Consider the following 18,724-nt stretch of genomic DNA (forward strand, 5'->3'; position numbering starts at 1 on the left):
ACGTAGTGCTACTGAGGTACCGCGCAAGCCAAGTAGATGGCGATGTCTTCGCGACAGTCACGAATCAGTCGAAAGCACCCCGGAACAAACTCCCGTTTTGATACAAGTTCATATGCAATGGCGCACTACCTAGGTAATGAAGATGGCAGCGATTGAACAATTTATAATAATTATATACAAGGAAACGGGGTGGGTCAACACTAGGAGAACAAAAGGGTACAGCTTGCAAAAGCAAGACCATACTTGCCAAGCTGAAGAAGTATGAACTCTCACGGAGAGAACATCTACTTGTAAAGGAAAGTGACCATGGAATGTGCGGGCACGCTGTTTCCGGTCATCGCATCAAGCCCGTGGCTCTCGTTGGTGATGAATGCGGAAGCTTTGCCCGAGACACCAGTGATACTGACGGTCGCTGCCGACGCGCCAGTGTTCAAGACCTGCACAGCGACTGAGCCGTCGGTGTTCTTAAAAGCAGATGTCTTGAGCGTGCTAGTCCTGCCACCAGCGCTGATGCGAACAGCACCAGGCTTGACGAAGCGGCTCCACTGTGCCATAGCCCAGAAGCGCTTGGAAGGCGCAACGACTCCACCATGGATGTCGATAAGAACCGAGTTGGTAGGGTTAGTTCCAGCGTCCTCAGCGCCTTCCCAGTAGAGGTATGCCGAGAAGTTTGCGTCGACGAGAGCAGTGTAGATCTTGCTGGCCCAGGTCTGACCTTCGCCAGCACCGCCGTTGGTGTAATAGCTGGCTGTCCACTTGCCGCTGAGATCCGCAGTCTCAGTCATCCACATGTGCTTGGAAGTAGCGAAGGGGGCTGTGGGGTCGGAGGTGTAACCGTGGGTGGTAACGACGTCGTACAGGGAATCGACTGCAGCGAGTCCTGGAAGCATGGCCTTCTGAGCGTTGTACCCGGTGGCGTCGCAGCAGGTGAGCTTCACCTTCAGACCAGAGGCCTTAACGGTTGGGGCGAGAACTTTGATGAAGTCGGCGGCCTGTTGACCAGTTGATCGCATAGAGGAGTAGGCGGTGCTGTAATCTGTTCGTAGCCGCTTTTGAGCGAAGACGTGTGAAGTACTTACGTGTAGTCAGGCTCGTTCAAGAAGCCGAGATGAGTCACGTCAATACCCTCCTGCTTGTAGTATTTGACATATTGTGTGAGGTAGTTGGCGTAAGCTTGGGTCCAGTTGCCGCAGGACGTGCCATCGACACCGCAAAGGCTTCCTCCCTGGAGCAAGTTAGCTATCGCTTGCAATCCCCGTTTGAGTGGTTGTACTTACGTTTGAGTCTTTACCATTCGTCTTCATGAACCCAGGAGCAGACCAAGCATCGGCATAGATGGTCTTGAGGCCGCGGGCCTGCGCTTGCTTTGTCAACCAAACCTGGTTGTTGTCGGAGCCATCCCACTGGTACTTTGGTGTTCCAGTGGGCGATCCAGGGCTGTTGGGCTCAATAGAGAAGCCGCTGGATGGACCAGATCCGATGCCGTTGCGCAAGATGTTAAAGCCAGCGCCAGTGGTAGGATCGAAGAGAAGATCGAGGGTCTGCTTCTGAGCAGCAGCTGCCAGAGACTTGATGTTTCCAGCGCGACCGTAGAACTCAGAGATACCGAAACCGTCAATCGTTTGGAAGGTCTTACTGGAGTCCACGGCAATGGTTACTGCCTGACGGGGATCGAGACTTGGAGCAGAGAAAGCAACATTGGAAGAAGCGAGGAAATAGGCCAGCTTGGACAGCATCTTGTCGTTTTCGCCTTGGCGAGAATGGATACGACGGGTAAAGCGTGGGATGTGAAATGAAGTCAATCAAGCAAAACTGAACAACAGACCAGTGCTTAAAGAATGAAAGCCAAGGATTGATAGTGGAGCATTACGGGCAATGGACAGGAGATGTATATACTACCTCTCGCAGTCGTCCATGGATCTCGCATTCGCAACAGGCTCGCATTCGTAAAACGCATTGCAAGAGAACAATCTAGAGTAGGCCCGAGATGGCACGGCCTGCCAAATGATGTCTTTTATTCGGCCTCCATTGCGACACGAGGTTTTCCCGTCGAGGCGTCGCGATTGCAGGTACTGAGGGCGCATGGGTGGAAGACGCCTAGGTAGATGTGAAGAAATGACAGGTGTTGCTAGTCGCGCTGTCTAGACGTCCTAGGGCATGGTGGCGTAGCGCTTGTGTTGTAGATAGACAAGGCTTGATGATCCTTTACGAAGCTTAGCAAGGCTTGGCCTTCTTAGCCGGTGGTGCAAAGTGAATGCACGGAACGTGCGGGGAGAACTACGTGTCCCATGCGCGAGCACCGCATGAATCCACCAGTATGAGGCGGCGTTCTAAATGAGTTATCCCGCTCATTATTACTGTTTCGGAAAATGTGTTTCGTTTCATAGGTCTGGCATGGACGAAGAGCCTTGAGTAGAATTTCGCCGTGTGTCACGTGGTTCGATCGGCAACGATTGCTTCCGAGATCCCGAAGGCTGCACGATCTTGCGCACACCTCAGCATCGCCATCATCCACACTTCTGACACCTCCAATACTATCGCTCCCACCCTCACCATCGCTACTGGATTCACTATTCAAAATTGCGCTCATCCTTTGCTCGTCACAGAACATCACCTCTTGTCAGTTGTGGGGTGGCATTGCCGCTCCTGCAAGGTCACGACGCCTGGGGTCGCGATCTTCGCGCTGCACTAATGGAGACGCGTCGTGAATGATTCATTGATTCGTAGCTACCGTGAGCATTTTAGGAGACCCGAAAGAAACGCGACAGACTCATGACATACCTTCGGAAGCGACGGTTGTAAGTAGACGGTATCGACAGAACAGAAGCGCGCGTCGCATCCGGGCAACTGAACTAGGCATCACTCCACCTGATTCCCTCTCGCCTGGGCGTCTGGGCTAAACTATTTCGACCATTGAACTACAATCGTCGTCGTCGTCGTCGTCATCCGACATGTGACTCCTGAGGCTGTTGTAGACTTCCACGGGCATGCCCTCAGCCCACCAGATTTCAAGGCCGCCGTACCTTTCAAAGCACTCTTCGCTATGGAGCTGCAACGTCCATTTTTTCAGCTGGCTCACTCTGTACCAGTCTTTCAGATCCCTCGTTCGGGAAAGACGTTGTACCTCTCGCTTGGTCCTTTGGCTTTCTTCAATGCGATCAGTGTCCTCGCCAAGTAGATCATGATAGAGGCTGAGAAGATCAGGCACTGTCACTGGACCGAGCTTCCAGAAGTAACTGGTGAGCAGTGGGTATGAAGTACGTTCGCGATGTTCCGTCATCTCAGCTTCCGTCATGAACGGAAGGGCGTCGAGACATACGCTGGATGTGGTTTCAGAACCAAGCGCTGATATCATCCTTGATAGGTCATTGTTGAAAATTGTTTCGAGCCTTTGCTGACGCTGGCCTGACGCCAGAGTGTATCGGTCTGCGGCTTTTTCGTAGTAGGCAGCCTCTTCGCCGAGATATCTTTCGATCCTTCTGGAACCAGATTCACTAATCTTAGCGGCGGATGCTAAAGCTGCAAACGGAGTCTTTACACCGAGGCCACCATAAGATTGCGGGAGGTAGATGATGGGTTCAAGATCAAAAGACATACGCTCCAGACCACCTCTAAGATGGGGGTTGAGCATCTTCGCAACGTATGTGGTCAAGTCGCTACCGCCAAGTACGATAGAGTGGATACGTCTGTAAGCGGACTTGACGGCATCGCGATGTGCTGCGTCGAACACATTGGCGAGAGGCCCGAAGAGCTGTGCTGCGTAGGTACCGACAGTGTCATTCCATTCGCGAATCCACTCCAGTACGGTTGAGCATGCTTTGAGCCTAGCTTCTACGTGGGTTGCGTATAGGGCGACTTGGATGTCATCCACGCTTGATTCCTCGCTCTTATCGAAAGACAAGGATCCCTGCGAGCCCATGGTCAAAAGTCCGATGGAGAGCCCGCCAATGGACGAGGTATTGCGCAGCTTCAGCCCCATGATATCAGAGAAACGAAGAGCTTCTTGCTCGGCACTCTTGACCTGGACCGCAGTACCGACAAAGTAGCAGCGGTCATACAAACGGTACATGTACGAGTTCGTCGCTTTGTGCGTGGCAAGATCGAGGAATGTCAGCACAGCTTCGCTGAACAACATCTCCAGGCCATGAGCAACCGCTACTCCACTAGCAGGCGTTAGGAGTTTATCCGACTCACTGGCTGAACCTCGGATGCCCAGCTTGGGCTCCAGAGCACGAGTAAAGAATTCAAGGAGGACTTCCGGGACACCAAGAAACCTCAATGTGGTGATGATGGTTTGATGGGGAACTGTAGAGGCAATTGAGTCGAACTCGAAAGTTGTAGCGCACACCTTGCCATCAAACGCCTTTCGAAGCTTGCACTCCACAGCGAGGGTCTTGATCAATCTTGCTTGGACGTCTTCGGAAGACACAATCTTGGGTACTTCGCCGTCTTTGTGAGGGAGACGCGACATGAAGAAATGCTGTTCGTAGTAGTCCCTTCGAAGACTTTCTACATCCATAGGCGCAGCTGGCGGTGGCTGTGGAGGTGTCGGGTGCATCATGGGATACATGTTCTCGTCTCTCCTCTTCTTCTTTCGACTACCCTTCCCGCTGTTGTGCAGATGTAGTTGAGGGGGAGGAGGAGGTATTGATTGGAATACGCGAGGTAAGGGCGGCGGTGGTGGCGACAGATGACCGCCACATGCAGTATCCATAACGAGTGCCGGACGAGGTGTGTCGAAGAAGAAAGCACGTTTGTCGAGCTCCGCTTCTGCCAACGGAGCACAGCGAAACAGACCCGACTCGTGAACGAAGTTTTTCAGACACTCGTTCAACTTCACGGCCCACCCAATCGCACAGCAATGCAGGAACAACATGTCGATAATGTCTACCTCGACGTGAACATAATGCTGGCCGCTCTTCGTTTTGCGCACTTCGACTGGCAAGCCCGCCTCCGCGTTTCTATAGTTCCAGTCACGATAGCTCATCATGTTCAAGGTTGCGACAAGCTCTCGTAATGCATCGGGTGACTGCAGATACCCTACGAGGGTAGCCTTTCGCTCGGGGCTGATCCGTTCCGACTTCATCAAGTCCGTCGTTATCCACGTCAAGCACTCCTCATCTACCTCGATCTCTCCGCTGCGCAGATCGTCTCCGTATGCTTGCATCCCGTCTCGGATCGATTGTAGGTGTTCGTCTTCGGACGTGAACAAGCTCAAAAGATAGGTCTCGATCGATTGGTTGTCCACGTTTGTAGCCTGGGAACAGGCTTTCTCGAACTTTTCGAGAACTTCTTCGCTTTCGTTATCGACTACCTCGAAGTCGTCGTTGTCCAGTGCTACAGCCTCAAGCTTGGTAGCCGCCGTTTCAATTTTAGCAGCGTTTGTAGCCTCCTTGATGAGCTGTGCGTGTAGACACGACACCTCCATGCGGTTGCGAAACCTGCTAAGTTTATCGCGCAAGCTCTTCTCCAGCCTCAACAATTTCTTCTCGGAGATCGCACCGTCATCCTGGGCTTGTTCAATGCATCGCTGGATGGTCTCCGTCAACCAGTCGCCATCTTCTTCGTCGAGCTTTGGCTCCAGATTCTTCACTTCGTTCAGCAACCTTTCGAGACGTACGATGATACTTGGCTGATCAGACTCCGCCGCTTCAGAGAGGTATCGTCGCTCGAAAGACTTCTTGATGCGTTCGAGCTCCTCGAGACGATGCTCGACTGCCTGTTGGACGATAGGCGTCAAGGTGAAGGACGACATTTTTTGCTCTGGAGATGCCAGGTTCGAGCAAATTGCTGAGAACCAAGGCTAGATATGGAGGTCAGGCTTTGCCGTCAGCCTCCCCATTCTGCGCAACCGAATCCTGCGCGACCACGTAGGCAGCTGCATGTTGAGAGAGCCAACAGGCATTGATTGTTTCACGGGCGAATACGATAGATATCTCGGGATACACAAGATTACTGTGCATGGTGTGGCAAATCAAGACTGACGTTCATCCAGTCGTTCTGCTGTCGCACCCGCAAATGGGTTAGCTTCACAGCTTTCCCCGCACCCTTCACCGGTCACGATAGTTGGGCAATGTTCTGTCCAAATGGTCTTTCTAAAGGTGTAACTCAAACGAAAAGTCCTCTTATTGCCCCATTTCCCGATCTCATAGGTGCTCCTGAGTTGACGAGAGGCATCATACTCCGTTCTATCGCAATACCCTACTGCGCAGGTGTTTTTATCATTGCATTCGCGCGACCATCATCAGCCTACATGCCGCACAGCCTAGCAAGTCGCCATGACCTCCGACACCGCCTCCCTGACCATTCTATGCGAGGTTTGCGAAGATACCCTTAGCCGGGTGCTGGACTCTTCCGAGGATGAATTTGTTCATCAGGCTTCACATGAAGACCTTGCCTGTTCTGCTGCCGAGGACTGTATGATCTGTTCTGACATTATCGACGACATTGCTCGATCAAATCACCAGTTCGGGCAGCATCGTCCTCGTCCGCTCACCTCATGGGAAATGGGCACGGGGAGGGATGAAAAGCCAGCCATGGAAGTCTACGTATCGCTCCACCATCGCGACCTAACCGGCTGCACATCTTGTGACTCGGAGTACCCTCAACATTTTGTGAAGACTTATGATTTCACACCCGTGATCTCTCACGCTCGCTCTGGCGATGACACAGAAAGGCAATTCCCAACAGTCTTTTCGAATTGCACAGGCTCCGCAGAGACGAGATCGCGCATTACGACTTGGATCGAACAGTGTACAGATACCCACGTTATTTGCAAAGAAGGGCAGGAAGTTGCATGGTTGCCATCGCGATTGCTGGAGATTAGCGACGTTCGCGGCGACTTATATCTACGTCTACGAGATCGATCAGAGCTTCAAAGCGGTCGCTACTGTACCCTTAGTCATCGTTGGGGTGCCTCTGGTTCGAAGAGCCTGCAACTGAACGCCGATTCCCTCAGCTCTTTCCGCAATGGGATTGCCGTGTCTATCTTAAAACCAGCTTTCCGGGACATGGTCGACCTGACGTGGCGACTAGGGCTGCGTCTTATTTGGATTGACTATATGTGTATCATTCAAGATAATTCCCAAGACTGGAGGGATGAATCGGCCTTGATGGGGAAGGTCTACGCCAATAGCTGGCTCAATGTTTCCGCAAATGCAGAAAAAGCTAGCCGTGCCGGATTATACGCTGCGCGATATGTGTCACGAAATCTCGCTCGTTTTCGTGCACGATATGATGAAAGCGGGGAGGTGACTATATGGACAGTAACTGCTGAACTTGAATGGTCTACTGAAGTCGAAGGAGCACCTGTCAACAAAAGAGCTTGGGTGTTACAAGAACGTATCCTATCACCTCGCATCGTACACATGTCCTCGAACCAGGTATATTGGGAATGCCGACAGCTCCAGGCCTCCGAACACTTTCCTCACGGTGAATTCACGTATGAAGAATTTGCCGACAACCAACTCAAGCGCATATGCTATGGGAACCATGGAGAAGATAAAGAAGATGTCCTGACGAGATGGCAGCATCTTGTGTCAAAGTACACGTCTTGCGATCTCACATTCGAGACGGATAGGCTAATCGCATTGTCGGGAATAGCATCTATGGTGCATAAGAGAACACAATGCGACTATCTGGCGGGCATCTGGAGAAATTCCCTGCCTATAGATCTCTTGTGGAGTGTATGGTGGCCTACAACTAATGAAAGAGTCGCGAAGACAATGATAAACGCAAATGGCTCACCAAGATATGTCGCACCCTCCTGGAGCTGGGCATCAGGAATAAGACATGTTTTTCAGCCGGAAAGTACAGGAAGGTTCCGGACGTATGCTACTGTACAGAGATGTGAGACATCATTAGCGAATCCGACAGACAGATTCGGAGCAGTACTGGCTGGGGTGATGGAATTACGAGCACCACTGGGAACCTTGGACTGGATTGGGACATATGACAGTCAAAATCGAGTCCTGCGCGGCTATCACGTTGCGGACATAAAAATATCGATACCTTTGGAGTCCGAAAGAACTGAGACTGTCGCGCACCTGGAATGTATACACAGCACAAAGAAACCACTTTTACTCGATCGAGAAGAATACTTAGACCTCCATACAGCCCACTTCACAGTAATACGTACTCGAACGGACACCCCCCAATTCGTCCCTGAAAGGAATACCGATATTCTTGGCTACAACGTAGAGGGACTTCTACTTAAACGCCTCCCTTGCTCGCGGTACGTGCGGATAGGAGTTGCACTACTGGAATTCGAAACGGAGCAAGACTTCGTCAGCAAGATGCCAGAACAGGACGTCATCATCATCTGAAGAGTAGAGGTTGAGCCTGTCAAACGACTGAACACCACCTGCGGGGCTGCTAAGACCACATAACCTCGGTGTTAATATCATTTCGGATCTAGAGAACACGAGAAAACAAAGGATAGTTGGTGGGGCTTTACAAGCACACGTAGCGGCATGCGATGTTGTTATTACACTGTATTGGAAATTCAGTATCTAATATAGAACCACATGATTTAATGAAAAGGTTCCCATGAAGTGCCCGTTGCATGCGCAACAACCCAGAAGATGGAGGACTCTGAATCCCACGAGTGTGAGGAGTCGCAAGTATAGTATGTCAGTTGCATAAACCATCGCCCGGTCTATCATAAGACGACCGTGCTGAGACAAATGCAGTATCTGTGAGAAAGCCTCGAAAGACCGAGCAGGCATTTCCGAACCCCACATTACGCAGCTTCATTGAACGATATACTTTACGCCCGTGTGGTCTCCACGTGTATCCCACCAATAATGGTCGAATGTGGAGTGAAGATATCGCGGAGAAGGGTTGGGGGGTTATCCAGAGCTCATCGGAACTTGAAGCATTACACATAGCTAATCATGACCATGTACTTCATTTCGTCACGACGAAAGTCATCCGTCTAAACCTCTGAGAAGAAAGTCCAAGAACGACTCCTCATGTCATGTCGTATCGTGAACACCATATCATAACCAGAGACCATCATCTCTATCCAAACACGCCCGCAAAGCACCACCCTTCAACGCCCCCCAACGTTCCATCAACGCCGTCCATAAGCACCCCCCTCCTCCCTCCTCTCCGTCCTCCTAACCACCTTAAACCCCAAACTCCCCGCCTTCCTCCTCCTCCCCCCCTCCTCCACCACCTCTCCCCTATCCCCCTCCCCATCCCCATCCAACACCTTCCTCCTGCCATACAACTCCATATCCTTAGCATCATCATCATGCCTTTTATCATACTCGCTCTCCGTACTAAACAACGCCATCATATCCTTCATCGTGAGATTCTTGATCGCTTTACCGCCTTCAATGGCGGCGTTGGCGAGTTTACGCTTGGCTTCCTGCAGCTCGAGGATGCGTTCTTCGACGGAGTTGTGGATGGAGAGGCGGTAGACGGTTACGTCGACGGTTTGGTTGAGGCGGTGGACGCGGTCTATTGCTTGTTCTTCTACGAACTGTTGGGTTACGTCAGTAAACAATCATAGTAATGTGAAAAATGAGAAAGTACATACCGGATTCCAAAACGGCTCCATAATAACCACCCGACTAGCAGCCGTGAGATTAAGCCCCAGACTCCCACACTTCAAACTACACAGCAGAACACGTGTGCGCTTATCTTCACGCAGTTTCTGCAAGCTGGCTTCGCGCAGGTCGTTGCGCATGCTGCCGTCGTAGCGGGTGAAGTTGTAGCCTGCGCGCTTGAGGAAGGGTTCGATGAGATCCAGCATGGATGTGAATTGTGAGAAGACGATGACTTTGTGTTCGCCTGTTTCTTTTTCGAGGATGGCGAGGAGTTGGCGGATTTTGGTGGAGGGGACGAGGTCGGAGGCGTTGTAGGAGGCTTCTGAGGTTGAGGAGTTCGAGGCTGAGGGGTCTGTGTCGGCGTCTTCGGAGTCGGTTGCAGAGTCGTCTGAGCCACTATCACTGCCGCTGCCGTTGCCATTCTCGCTCTCGCTGTCAGCCTCCTCGTCGTCTGAGTCGAGACTGATGACTTTTTGTGGCTTCTTCGCTAGCTTCTTACGAGCAACAGGCGCGCCGTCCTCGCTATCGGTATCGTGAACGACGAACGAATCAAGGTTGCTCTTGCTCTCATCCTCAGTCTCAGATGCATCTGAGTCCACAGTAGCGAGAGTGTCGCCACCGCCCTCTGCGTTCTCGTCATCGGTACCACCAGCCTTGCCCAAGTCTTCGGCGTGTTGCTGATCTTCAGGGACGAGCCACTCGCCCTCCTCTTCTTCGTCGTCACTATCGACAACGACGCGACGGTTGCGAGAATGCTTTGCGGCGGTCGACTGTGGGGCCTCGTCTTCGTCATCGGAGTCTAAGACGGGCTTCGGTTGCCGGTGCTTCTTGCTCTTGCCGTCCTTGTGCTTGTGTTTGCGGTGTTTCTTCGACTTGTGCCTGTCAATTGTTAGTATGGGGCATTACTGGGACTTTGCACGACACAGTCTTACTTCTTCTTGACAGACCCGTTGAGATCTTCCTCGCACTCCGTACAACGTACTCCGCCAGCAGCTGTGTTATCACTATTAAGTGTATTCTGACAGATATCACAGCGCTTGGTCGCCACACTAAGACCGCCCAGGAGATCTGCAAGATCATCGGCGTCATCCTTGGCTGCTTTGCGGGGAGTTTGAAGACCAGCTGCAGCATTCGACTTCGAGCCGGTTGTCAAAGCGTCCTTGTCATCTTTGACGTTGCTCTTCGTCAGATTAGGATGATTGCAAGCCTGGCGTAGACGAAGTAGCAACACCAACGCCCCAATATAATCTTGCTTCTCACCGCCCATCATCTCATCAAGACGGGCTTGTGTGCGGTCTCGTAAGCGGTCGTAGAAGATGCGCTCCTTGTTCGTGAACTCTCCTATGATGGTCTCGACGTTTCGCGCAACGATGTGGAACGCTGGCCTCTCCTCGCCCTCCTTGGCTTTACCGCCAAAGTTCAACGCACCCTCTTTCCGTAGCACATCCTTTGTACGACGCTTCATGAAAGCGCGCAAGAAGACTTGGAGTCGCTTCATAGCAAGGTTACCGCGACCATTCTTCATTGGCTGCGCGATTGACTCCTTCCAAGAAGAGAGCTCACAGTAAGGCTGGATGCGGAGGAACTTGATCAGACTCTGTAGCTCGTCGATGTTATTCTGCATCGGTGTGCCAGTAAGGCACCATCGGTAATGCGAACGAAGCTCGTAGCAAGCCTTTGCCATCTTCGTTGTGCGGTTCTTGATGGTATGTGCCTCGTCCAGCATGATGCGATACCACGAGACGGCGAAACATCCCTTCTTCAAACCGTCAGGGCCATCGCCGCATTTCGCAAAGTCAGTAGCCAAGCTGTTGAAGGTAGTGATGACGACGTCGTACTGCTTCAGCTTCTCAGCGGACTCTGTACGGTTGGGGCCGTGATGTACGAGGACTTTGAGGGCGTGCGACTTGGCGACCTTGCTCTTGATTTCAGCCTCCCACTGCTTGATCAGAGCCAAAGGAGCGATGACAAGAGTGCCTTTGCCGGTGGAGTCGGAGATCTTGTTCTTCTTATTCTCTGGCTCGACGCCCTTCTCCGGGCGAGGGTTGGAAAGAATGAGGGCGAGGGATTGCACGGTCTTTCCCAGACCCATATCATCTGCCAATATACCGCCCTTGGGCAGCTTGGCCTTCTTGTTGTGGTTTCCGGTCTCCTTCTCGATCATCCAAGCGACACCGTCGACTTGATGAGGAAGAAGCTTCACCTTGAGGCCTTCGACCGTTCCATCGTCTTCTTCCTCCTCCTCTTCTGGTTCAGCCTCTGCCTTGGCCTCTTCATCCTTGACGGCGAGCGCTTGTAGTCGGTCAGCCAGGGAATTGCCAGCGTCATCCTCTTGCTGCTTCTTCTTCTTACGAAGTCGCGTCCTGGGGATCTTCTCGTCTTCCTCGAAAGCACCCTCAAGCAGCGCTTTGATGTTCTCGCTTGCCGCACCAGAGTCGACATACGCGTACGGGTCGGGCTCGCCGAACCGTCCACCCTCGGCTCGAATAGCCGCGTCTGGGTCGAAGTTGTCTTCATCGTCCAATATGATTGTCTGACGCGCCTGTTGCAGCGGGTTGTGCACGCCCTTGTTCAACGGTTGGAAGCCATCAGCGTGGCCCATGGACGAGTATATCGGTCGCGGGGGAGGATGGCTGGTCTTTGGTGCTGGGTTGTATGGCCGGGGGATGGGCACGGAGGCGCCTTGAGACGGGCGGGGCTGAAACTGCGAGGCATCAATCTCAAAGATGTCGGAGCCGGTAGATGAGGTAGACGCTGTGCTATAGCGCGAACCTGACTGTGCGGAGGGCACTTTGAAAGGTCGGTTGAGTGTATCCCTACTACCACTCGAGGCTGAGCTCTGTGACGGCCTAGAAGGCGCCGAGTATTGAGACGGTAGCTTAGTCGTCTGGCTGTGTTCGGGCCGCATCTGGCCTGGCTTGGGTTTGTTGAAGAGGTGTGCAAACTGCTCGCTCCGGTCCTTCTTCAGCGGGTTCCTCAGCGGGCTGGTCTCGCCAAACTGTGGGGCTGGGTTTCGTAGGTCTTGTAGAGGCTTAGGCGGGGGTGCGTTTCCATCGCGTGGCGGTTGAGCCATAGGAGGCTCTCGCTCACGCACCATCTTGAGGCGGGACTGAAGGACTTCCTTTTGTGTGGGATGGCTCGCCGGGCTCTCGATGTCGTCAAAGAGATTGCTCGAGTCGCCGAGTAGGGAGGTCGACTGTTCGGGAGGGTAGTCGCTATCGTCTGACGTGTAGGCGTGGGCGGTGGCCGCTGGGGTTTTGAGAGCGGGCTTCTGGGCGGAGGAAAGGGTGTCGATCGGTCGGAACGGCGCACGGTGTCTCCGCTGACTACTATGCATGGACTGGTGTCGTCTTGTCACTCGGATAGTCTTATCGCGAGGTGTCTCACTTGTCGCGATGGAAGTGCCCCTCGTGTTGTTGCCAAATTTGGCGGCCGGCACAGTTGATGTTGCTGGGCAAAGGGTAAAAGCGGGGCGTCTGACACGTGGGCCACGCGTAAACAACAACGCGCTATCACAGGATCTACCGCACGTGGAACTCAGGGTCTCCATCTATCTTCATCGAACACAGACCGTGCGTCTCGACTGCACGATCTCGCGACACTCGCCATTGGTATGGTTCAGTCACAACAATGTACCACTACAAGTAAAACACTCCAGGCCCTAGTCTCAGAGATGCGTCGAAGAACTGGCCATAGCAGTGGCACAGTTGGAAAGAACACATCCATGTAACTGGTAATGCGCACGAAGGCTAAATCACAATAACAAAAAACCAAAAGAATGAACGTCCTGACAGAGTTCCGATGTGCGGCCCTCACATCTTCACCCAAACGTCTTCCTGTTTCTGCCGCCTCTTCGCTTCGCGCGCAGCCAGTATGATCAGTCCTCCAGCGACCAACACACTCCCCGAGAAGGCTTGCGCACCAGTATACGAGCCTCCACTCGACGTGATGATAGCACCACAGACAGGCGAGCCTATCAACGCGCCAACCCCAATAGCCGCGAACACAATGCCAAACGAAGCACCCATTTTCGACGTATCTGAGATGATGATCGGAACAATGGCCAAGGAGAGTGACTGAACTCCACCCACAGAAAGACTGTAAAAGGTCGTCCAAACGTAGAGCCCGGGAGTCGAGTGTACCGGGACCCAGGTATACATGCAGAGTGCAGAGCAGAAGATGAATGTGATGTAGACATTCATCGTGCCGCAGTATCGGGCGATCAGGCTGGGTAGCAGTCGACCTGCAAACCCGATGCCGTTAAGGACCAAGGTGAGGTTGAGAGACTCGGTATACGACATCCCCCGCTTCTCACGCGCGTACGAGCTGAGGAAGAAGAACGGGAAGAATACTCCTAAGAAAGCCTGCAGATCTGTCAGTAAACGCGTCCATACCATCTGGAACTGGCAGACCAAGCACAACTTACCAAAAAAGACCCCACAAGCAGCAAACCAAACGCCCCCTCCCTAAACACACTCACATCCAACAACGGCCCCTTCTTCCTCACCACCTTCCTCGGCCGCCCAACCACCAACGCCACCGCAAAAGTCGCCAACTGAATAAACCCAATCGCCCTCAACGTCCACCCAAACCCCACACTCGGCAACAGTGTCCTCACCATAGACGGATACACCAGCCCGCCCGTCACACTCCCACACGCCGCAATGCCCGTCACCAACGGCAACCTCCTCTTAAAATAACTCGTAACAAGCGTCGACATGGGCGTAAGCAAGCACCCGTTTCCCAGGCCCGTACATACGCCCTGAGCGAGCAGAACTTGCCAGTACGTTTCGCTCAGGGATGTCATGAATGTGCCTAGCACGACGAGGAAAGCGCCTGTGCAGGTTACAGAGCGGTAAAACCCGGCGTCTGTGAGGCGCCCGCTTATGATGCCGGTGAAGAAGAGGAGGAAGACGGCTAGGGAGCCTATCCAGGCGATTGTGGAGCGCGTTTGGTGGAGCGTGGTTACGTAGTAGGTTTGGAAGACGCCGAAGGAGATTATCATGCCCCTGTAAAGGTGGTGGTTGTCAGCGAGGGTGGAGTGGGTGTGTGTAGGGAGGGGAGAGGGGGACGCACCATGTGTTCATGATGGCGAGGAAGAATGCGAGGACTGCTAGCCAGGCTATTAAACCGCCTTCTGGTGGCTCTTGAGCGATGATGCCGTCTTCGGGTTGTTCCTCGATGCTCGTGCTTGAGGATGGTAGGGTGGCTGATTCGGTATCTTCGTGTTTCGGTTGGCCATGATTTGGTGTTTCCGGAGAGGATTTACTCTCATGGTCGTCCGTGGTATTTCTTCCGAACATGATCTCTTACTCCCCGTTCAAAATTGCCAAGTAGAAAGTGTCGATCTTGGGCTGTTCTAGCGGATGCGTGATACCAACTATCAGGATACTCGAAACTATATATACTTTCCCATCATGGACATGCACGTACGAGATGAGAGATTTGTTCACTCATCGGCGAGCTCTAAGGATTGATAATCAGCATTAAAAGATGGTTCTGCCCGAAGTTGAGCCAACTCCTGGTCTAGATGGAAGTGCGCTAGGCCGGATGTGGTGTCAAATGCCGACCCACTGCGTTTTTCATATACACAGAAGACGGTGTTCTGGTCGTTGGAAGAGATTGCGAGAGAATGCAGAAATTTCTCGTTGGGTTGAATTGCTGCTGCCGAGTTGTCTCGGGATTTAGGTGAAAGAAATGTGATGTTTGCTTTGTGTTATGGTGTGTTGAAAGGGACACATGCGCGTGTTGTTTGCAACATCTATCGTTCGGCTTTCGATTTGGCAAGGAAGCAGGATGTTGAGATGAAAAGACATTTGGAACCTCAAGACATAGTGTAGATTTTTTTTATTATCACTACAACATTCTACAGCTCTCGAACCATGCAAAGCTCAACTACTACTAATACACCTCTGAACACACTACCATAGCCTTTCCTCTCCGCCTACAGCTCAATTAATCTCCACAGCCTCACCAGGCCTCAACCACCTCACCCTTTCCAAAACCCCCTCCTCCTCAAACTCCCTCGCAAGCCCATCACCACCCTGCTTAAAATGATCCCACGACTCATAATGCATCGGCACCAATACATCAGCCTTCAGATCCTTAAGAAGGTGAGCCGCCTGCCGACCATCCATAGTAATCTGTAAAGCATCGCCTGGCTGCCCTGGTTTACCCTCGTCTGTGAACTCATAGAAAGTCGCTTTACCGCAGTTCATGATAGCGACAGTGATGTGGTACTTGTCCGCAATCTTCCCGAGCTCTTCAATGTAGACTGTGTCGCCGGAGAAATAGATTGCGTTTGGACGGCCGTCTGCTGCGACGCCGAAGCTTTCGGTGTGCAGGATGAAGCCGACGCATTCGTGGCCGGGCCAGTGCTTGCAGGGCGTAGCGGTGATGTGGAATGTCGTTCCTGCGATGCGCACGTCTCTCTCTTGCCAGTCACTGAACCCGAGGACGCTTGGTCGAGGCGCAAGATTCTTCGCGCCATCGTTGGTGGTTACGACGTGGCGGCCGTCGACGAGCCGGCGTCCTAAGTCGTCGAGATTATCGGGGTGGTTTTCATGGCTTAGGAGGATGGCGTCGATGTGGGGTAGTTGGTCTAACTTCAGAGCTGGGTCTTCATGGACTTTGAGAATGGCTGCGGATCCGTTGAACTCGGTGCCAGCGGGAGAGAAGAAGGGGTCGGTGAGGAAGGTGATACCGTCGATGTCGAGGATGGCGGTAGCGGTGCCGATGTGGGTGATGGTGACTTTGTTCTTGAAGGTAGAGGTCGGCATGACTGTGATGGAGGTATCTGAAGTCAATTGAGTAGTGGAATGATGACAGGTTAGTATCTATGTATCAATCGTCTATGGCTTTATACCAAGCCGCACCGTCGCAGAGATCCATCGTGAAAATCACCCTAGAGCAAGTCGCACATCGGCGAACAGTGCGATGATTACTTGATCAACAAAGTTAATCAGCAAAAGAGAATTTTTCCATGATTTGATGAGTTCCGGTAGAGTGTAGAAACGCGACGCACGATTCCCGGGGTAGTAGCGTTGGAGCCGCAAGCGCTAAACCCAACGAAGGAGCGAACCCCGACCCACATGTCCACCTCTCATTGGATAAACACAACACCTACATCATTCCTGGGCGCTGTCTCAGCTGCCACCCTCCGCGTTGCGTCAACGCATCCCTAGCTATTTCCATCCTATACCAGATTTCATGGTAGTGCCCCACTCTAGGCCATTCAATTCGGGAGTGAAACCCCGAAGCCAATCGACACCTTCCGGTTGCGGTAACATATCGCGTTCCCTCACGGACGCGTACCTCTGCCATGAAGGTCAGGAAAAAGAATCTCTGTGATACTTGCCGCAAACGAAAACTTCAGGTATGTTGGCATGATTCCTTGATTTCGGGATGTATGTGCTGATCTTATCTGCTATTAAACAGTGCGATGGCAAGCGTCCAGCATGCACTCAATGTGTTTTCAGTAAGCGAACATGCGAAGGGTACCCGGACGCCTTATTTGTACCCTTCGACGCGACCAAAACGGCAGTAAAGCCAAGGGCGCGTCCGAAATCGGCTCCGCGGACAAAGCTGCCTCTCCCAGTGGATGCGCAATGCCCTTCCGATGCCGAATCGGGTTGTACTCAGGCTAAAGACGAGTCGACTAGACTTCCCCAGCAGGTCACCTTCACATCGAGCGACTTACCACCTTCGCATGGTGCTTATCCTCCAGATCCTTCCATCGTCCGCGAGAAAGTATCGTTGATCTTGCGCAATTTCATCCCCGTCCAAGAGCTACCATGTAATGCGACACATGCATCTGAACAATGCTCATGGTTTTGTGGCTCTTGGGCCAAGGCCCTCCCAGAACTCACTGCCGATATGACGGGACCGTATTCTCAGTGTTTGTACTCGGCCGTGAGCGCTTTGGCACTTGCTATCACCGCTTATCGAGAGCGTAGAGACTGTCTCAATGCAGTAGTCGCGCAATATGAGGACAGTCTCCGCCTTCTGGGAGAAAGTCTTGCAGCTGTGGGAGATACCTACAGAAGCGAACTTGTAGCCGCAGTCATGTGTTTGGCACTGACGGAGGTAACCTCGCCTATCTCTTAGATGACTGTCTGCGATACCTTCGGCAGTCTTCTAAAGCACTTCTTTCGAACAGAAGCTAATAACACATGACAGGTGCTGTCGCCAACCCAAGAGTCAAGTTGGCTGATACATGTCGAAGGCGTCAGCAAGATGTTTCAACTCATGCCACCGGAGCTCTTCGCATCGGGCATTGAGCATACTATGCTCATGGGCTTCAGACCGCTTTTAGTAAGTACAGCGTCACGTAGACATCATCTCTGATCTAACACCTCTACGCGCCAGGTACTCAAAGCTTTCATACTTCGGAAATCGACATTCTTCGCAGATGGATCCTGGCTTACACTGCCCTTCCAGCATCACAAAGGTGCCCCATTACAGAGTCTCTTGGGTGTCGCAGCCCACATCCCAGGTCTCCTGGAGAAGATCGACGTCGTACTGCCTACATCCCCCGACGCCGCCGCCATTGGCACAGCCGGAGCAGCCTCTCAACTCATAACCGAGCTCATGGGAAGCATATCCCAACTCAAGAACTGGCACAGTGGCTTTCTAGCAAACACCCTAGAACCAATCTCCTGCCGACAGAGCGTAGAGCGCGATCTCGGCGGCACCTACGAGTCACTATGGTACCCAAGCCTCGGTATCGCTAACGTCTTCGTCTACTTCTGGGCTTTCCAACTTCTCTGCCTCAAGGAGATTCAGGGCCTGTTGAACCGGTTTCCGGGACTGAAGCATGTGGTGCGTGATGATGCGGCATACAGCCCCGAAGCGTTGCGGGAGGAGTGCCTTGAGCTCAGCACTTGCATATACAAGAGCATGGAGTATCTACTGCAGGAAGACTTTATGCTGTATGGTATCTCATCTGCTGGGTTTCCGTTGAGCATGGCGTGTGAGGCGCTCCAGGCGAATGTCGATGGGCGAGCCATCATGGCGACGCTGGATCAGTCGATTATTACTCGGGCGAGGCTGAGAAACCTATGAGTCTGCGTATTTGAGACTACTTATGAGGGAGTCAGAACCAACCAAAATGAATGAAAACTCTCGGTCCTGGTACAATAGTGTATTGTATTGGTAGAAACAAAACTAAG

At 52.5% G+C, this 18,724-nt stretch overlaps 5 protein-coding genes across 5 annotated transcripts; 1 reads left to right on the forward strand and 4 right to left on the reverse strand.

The window, feature by feature from the left end:
• Positions 1-284: 284 nt before the first annotated feature.
• Positions 285-1,736, reverse strand: J4E84_006867 (uncharacterized protein; the record flags this gene model as incomplete). Its single annotated transcript, XM_049389454.1, has 3 exons — positions 285-1,029; positions 1,080-1,225; positions 1,278-1,736. 3 exons carry the CDS (start codon positions 1,734-1,736, stop codon positions 285-287), a joined length of 1,350 nt encoding a protein of 449 aa, XP_049242647.1.
• A 1,160-nt stretch (positions 1,737-2,896) lies between these two features.
• Positions 2,897-5,755, reverse strand: J4E84_006868 (uncharacterized protein; the record flags this gene model as incomplete). Its single annotated transcript, XM_049389455.1, has 1 exon — positions 2,897-5,755. One exon carries the CDS (start codon positions 5,753-5,755, stop codon positions 2,897-2,899), a length of 2,859 nt encoding a protein of 952 aa, XP_049242648.1.
• A 3,318-nt stretch (positions 5,756-9,073) lies between these two features.
• On the reverse strand, positions 9,074-12,891 carry J4E84_006869 (uncharacterized protein; the record flags this gene model as incomplete). The annotated part of the gene is made up of 3 exons (XM_049389456.1): positions 9,074-9,487; positions 9,545-10,433; positions 10,487-12,891. 3 exons carry the CDS (start codon positions 12,889-12,891, stop codon positions 9,074-9,076), a joined length of 3,708 nt encoding a protein of 1,235 aa, XP_049242649.1.
• Positions 12,892-15,505: 2,614 nt separating this feature from the next.
• J4E84_006870 (uncharacterized protein) lies at positions 15,506-16,333 on the reverse strand (the record flags this gene model as incomplete). Its single annotated transcript, XM_049389457.1, has 1 exon — positions 15,506-16,333. The coding sequence occupies one exon, from the start codon at positions 16,331-16,333 to the stop codon at positions 15,506-15,508; it is 828 nt and encodes a 275-aa protein (XP_049242650.1).
• Positions 16,334-17,618: 1,285 nt separating this feature from the next.
• J4E84_006871 (uncharacterized protein) lies at positions 17,619-18,617 on the forward strand (the record flags this gene model as incomplete). Its single annotated transcript, XM_049389458.1, has 3 exons — positions 17,619-17,639; positions 17,733-17,867; positions 17,922-18,617. The coding sequence occupies 3 exons, from the start codon at positions 17,619-17,621 to the stop codon at positions 18,615-18,617; spliced, it is 852 nt and encodes a 283-aa protein (XP_049242651.1).
• Positions 18,618-18,724: the final 107 nt, after the last annotated feature.

This window comes from Alternaria hordeiaustralica (assembly GCF_023758085.1).
Source record: "Alternaria hordeiaustralica strain BMP 2776 chromosome Unknown scaffold_14, whole genome shotgun sequence".
NCBI lineage: Eukaryota > Fungi > Ascomycota > Dothideomycetes > Pleosporales > Pleosporaceae > Alternaria > Alternaria hordeiaustralica.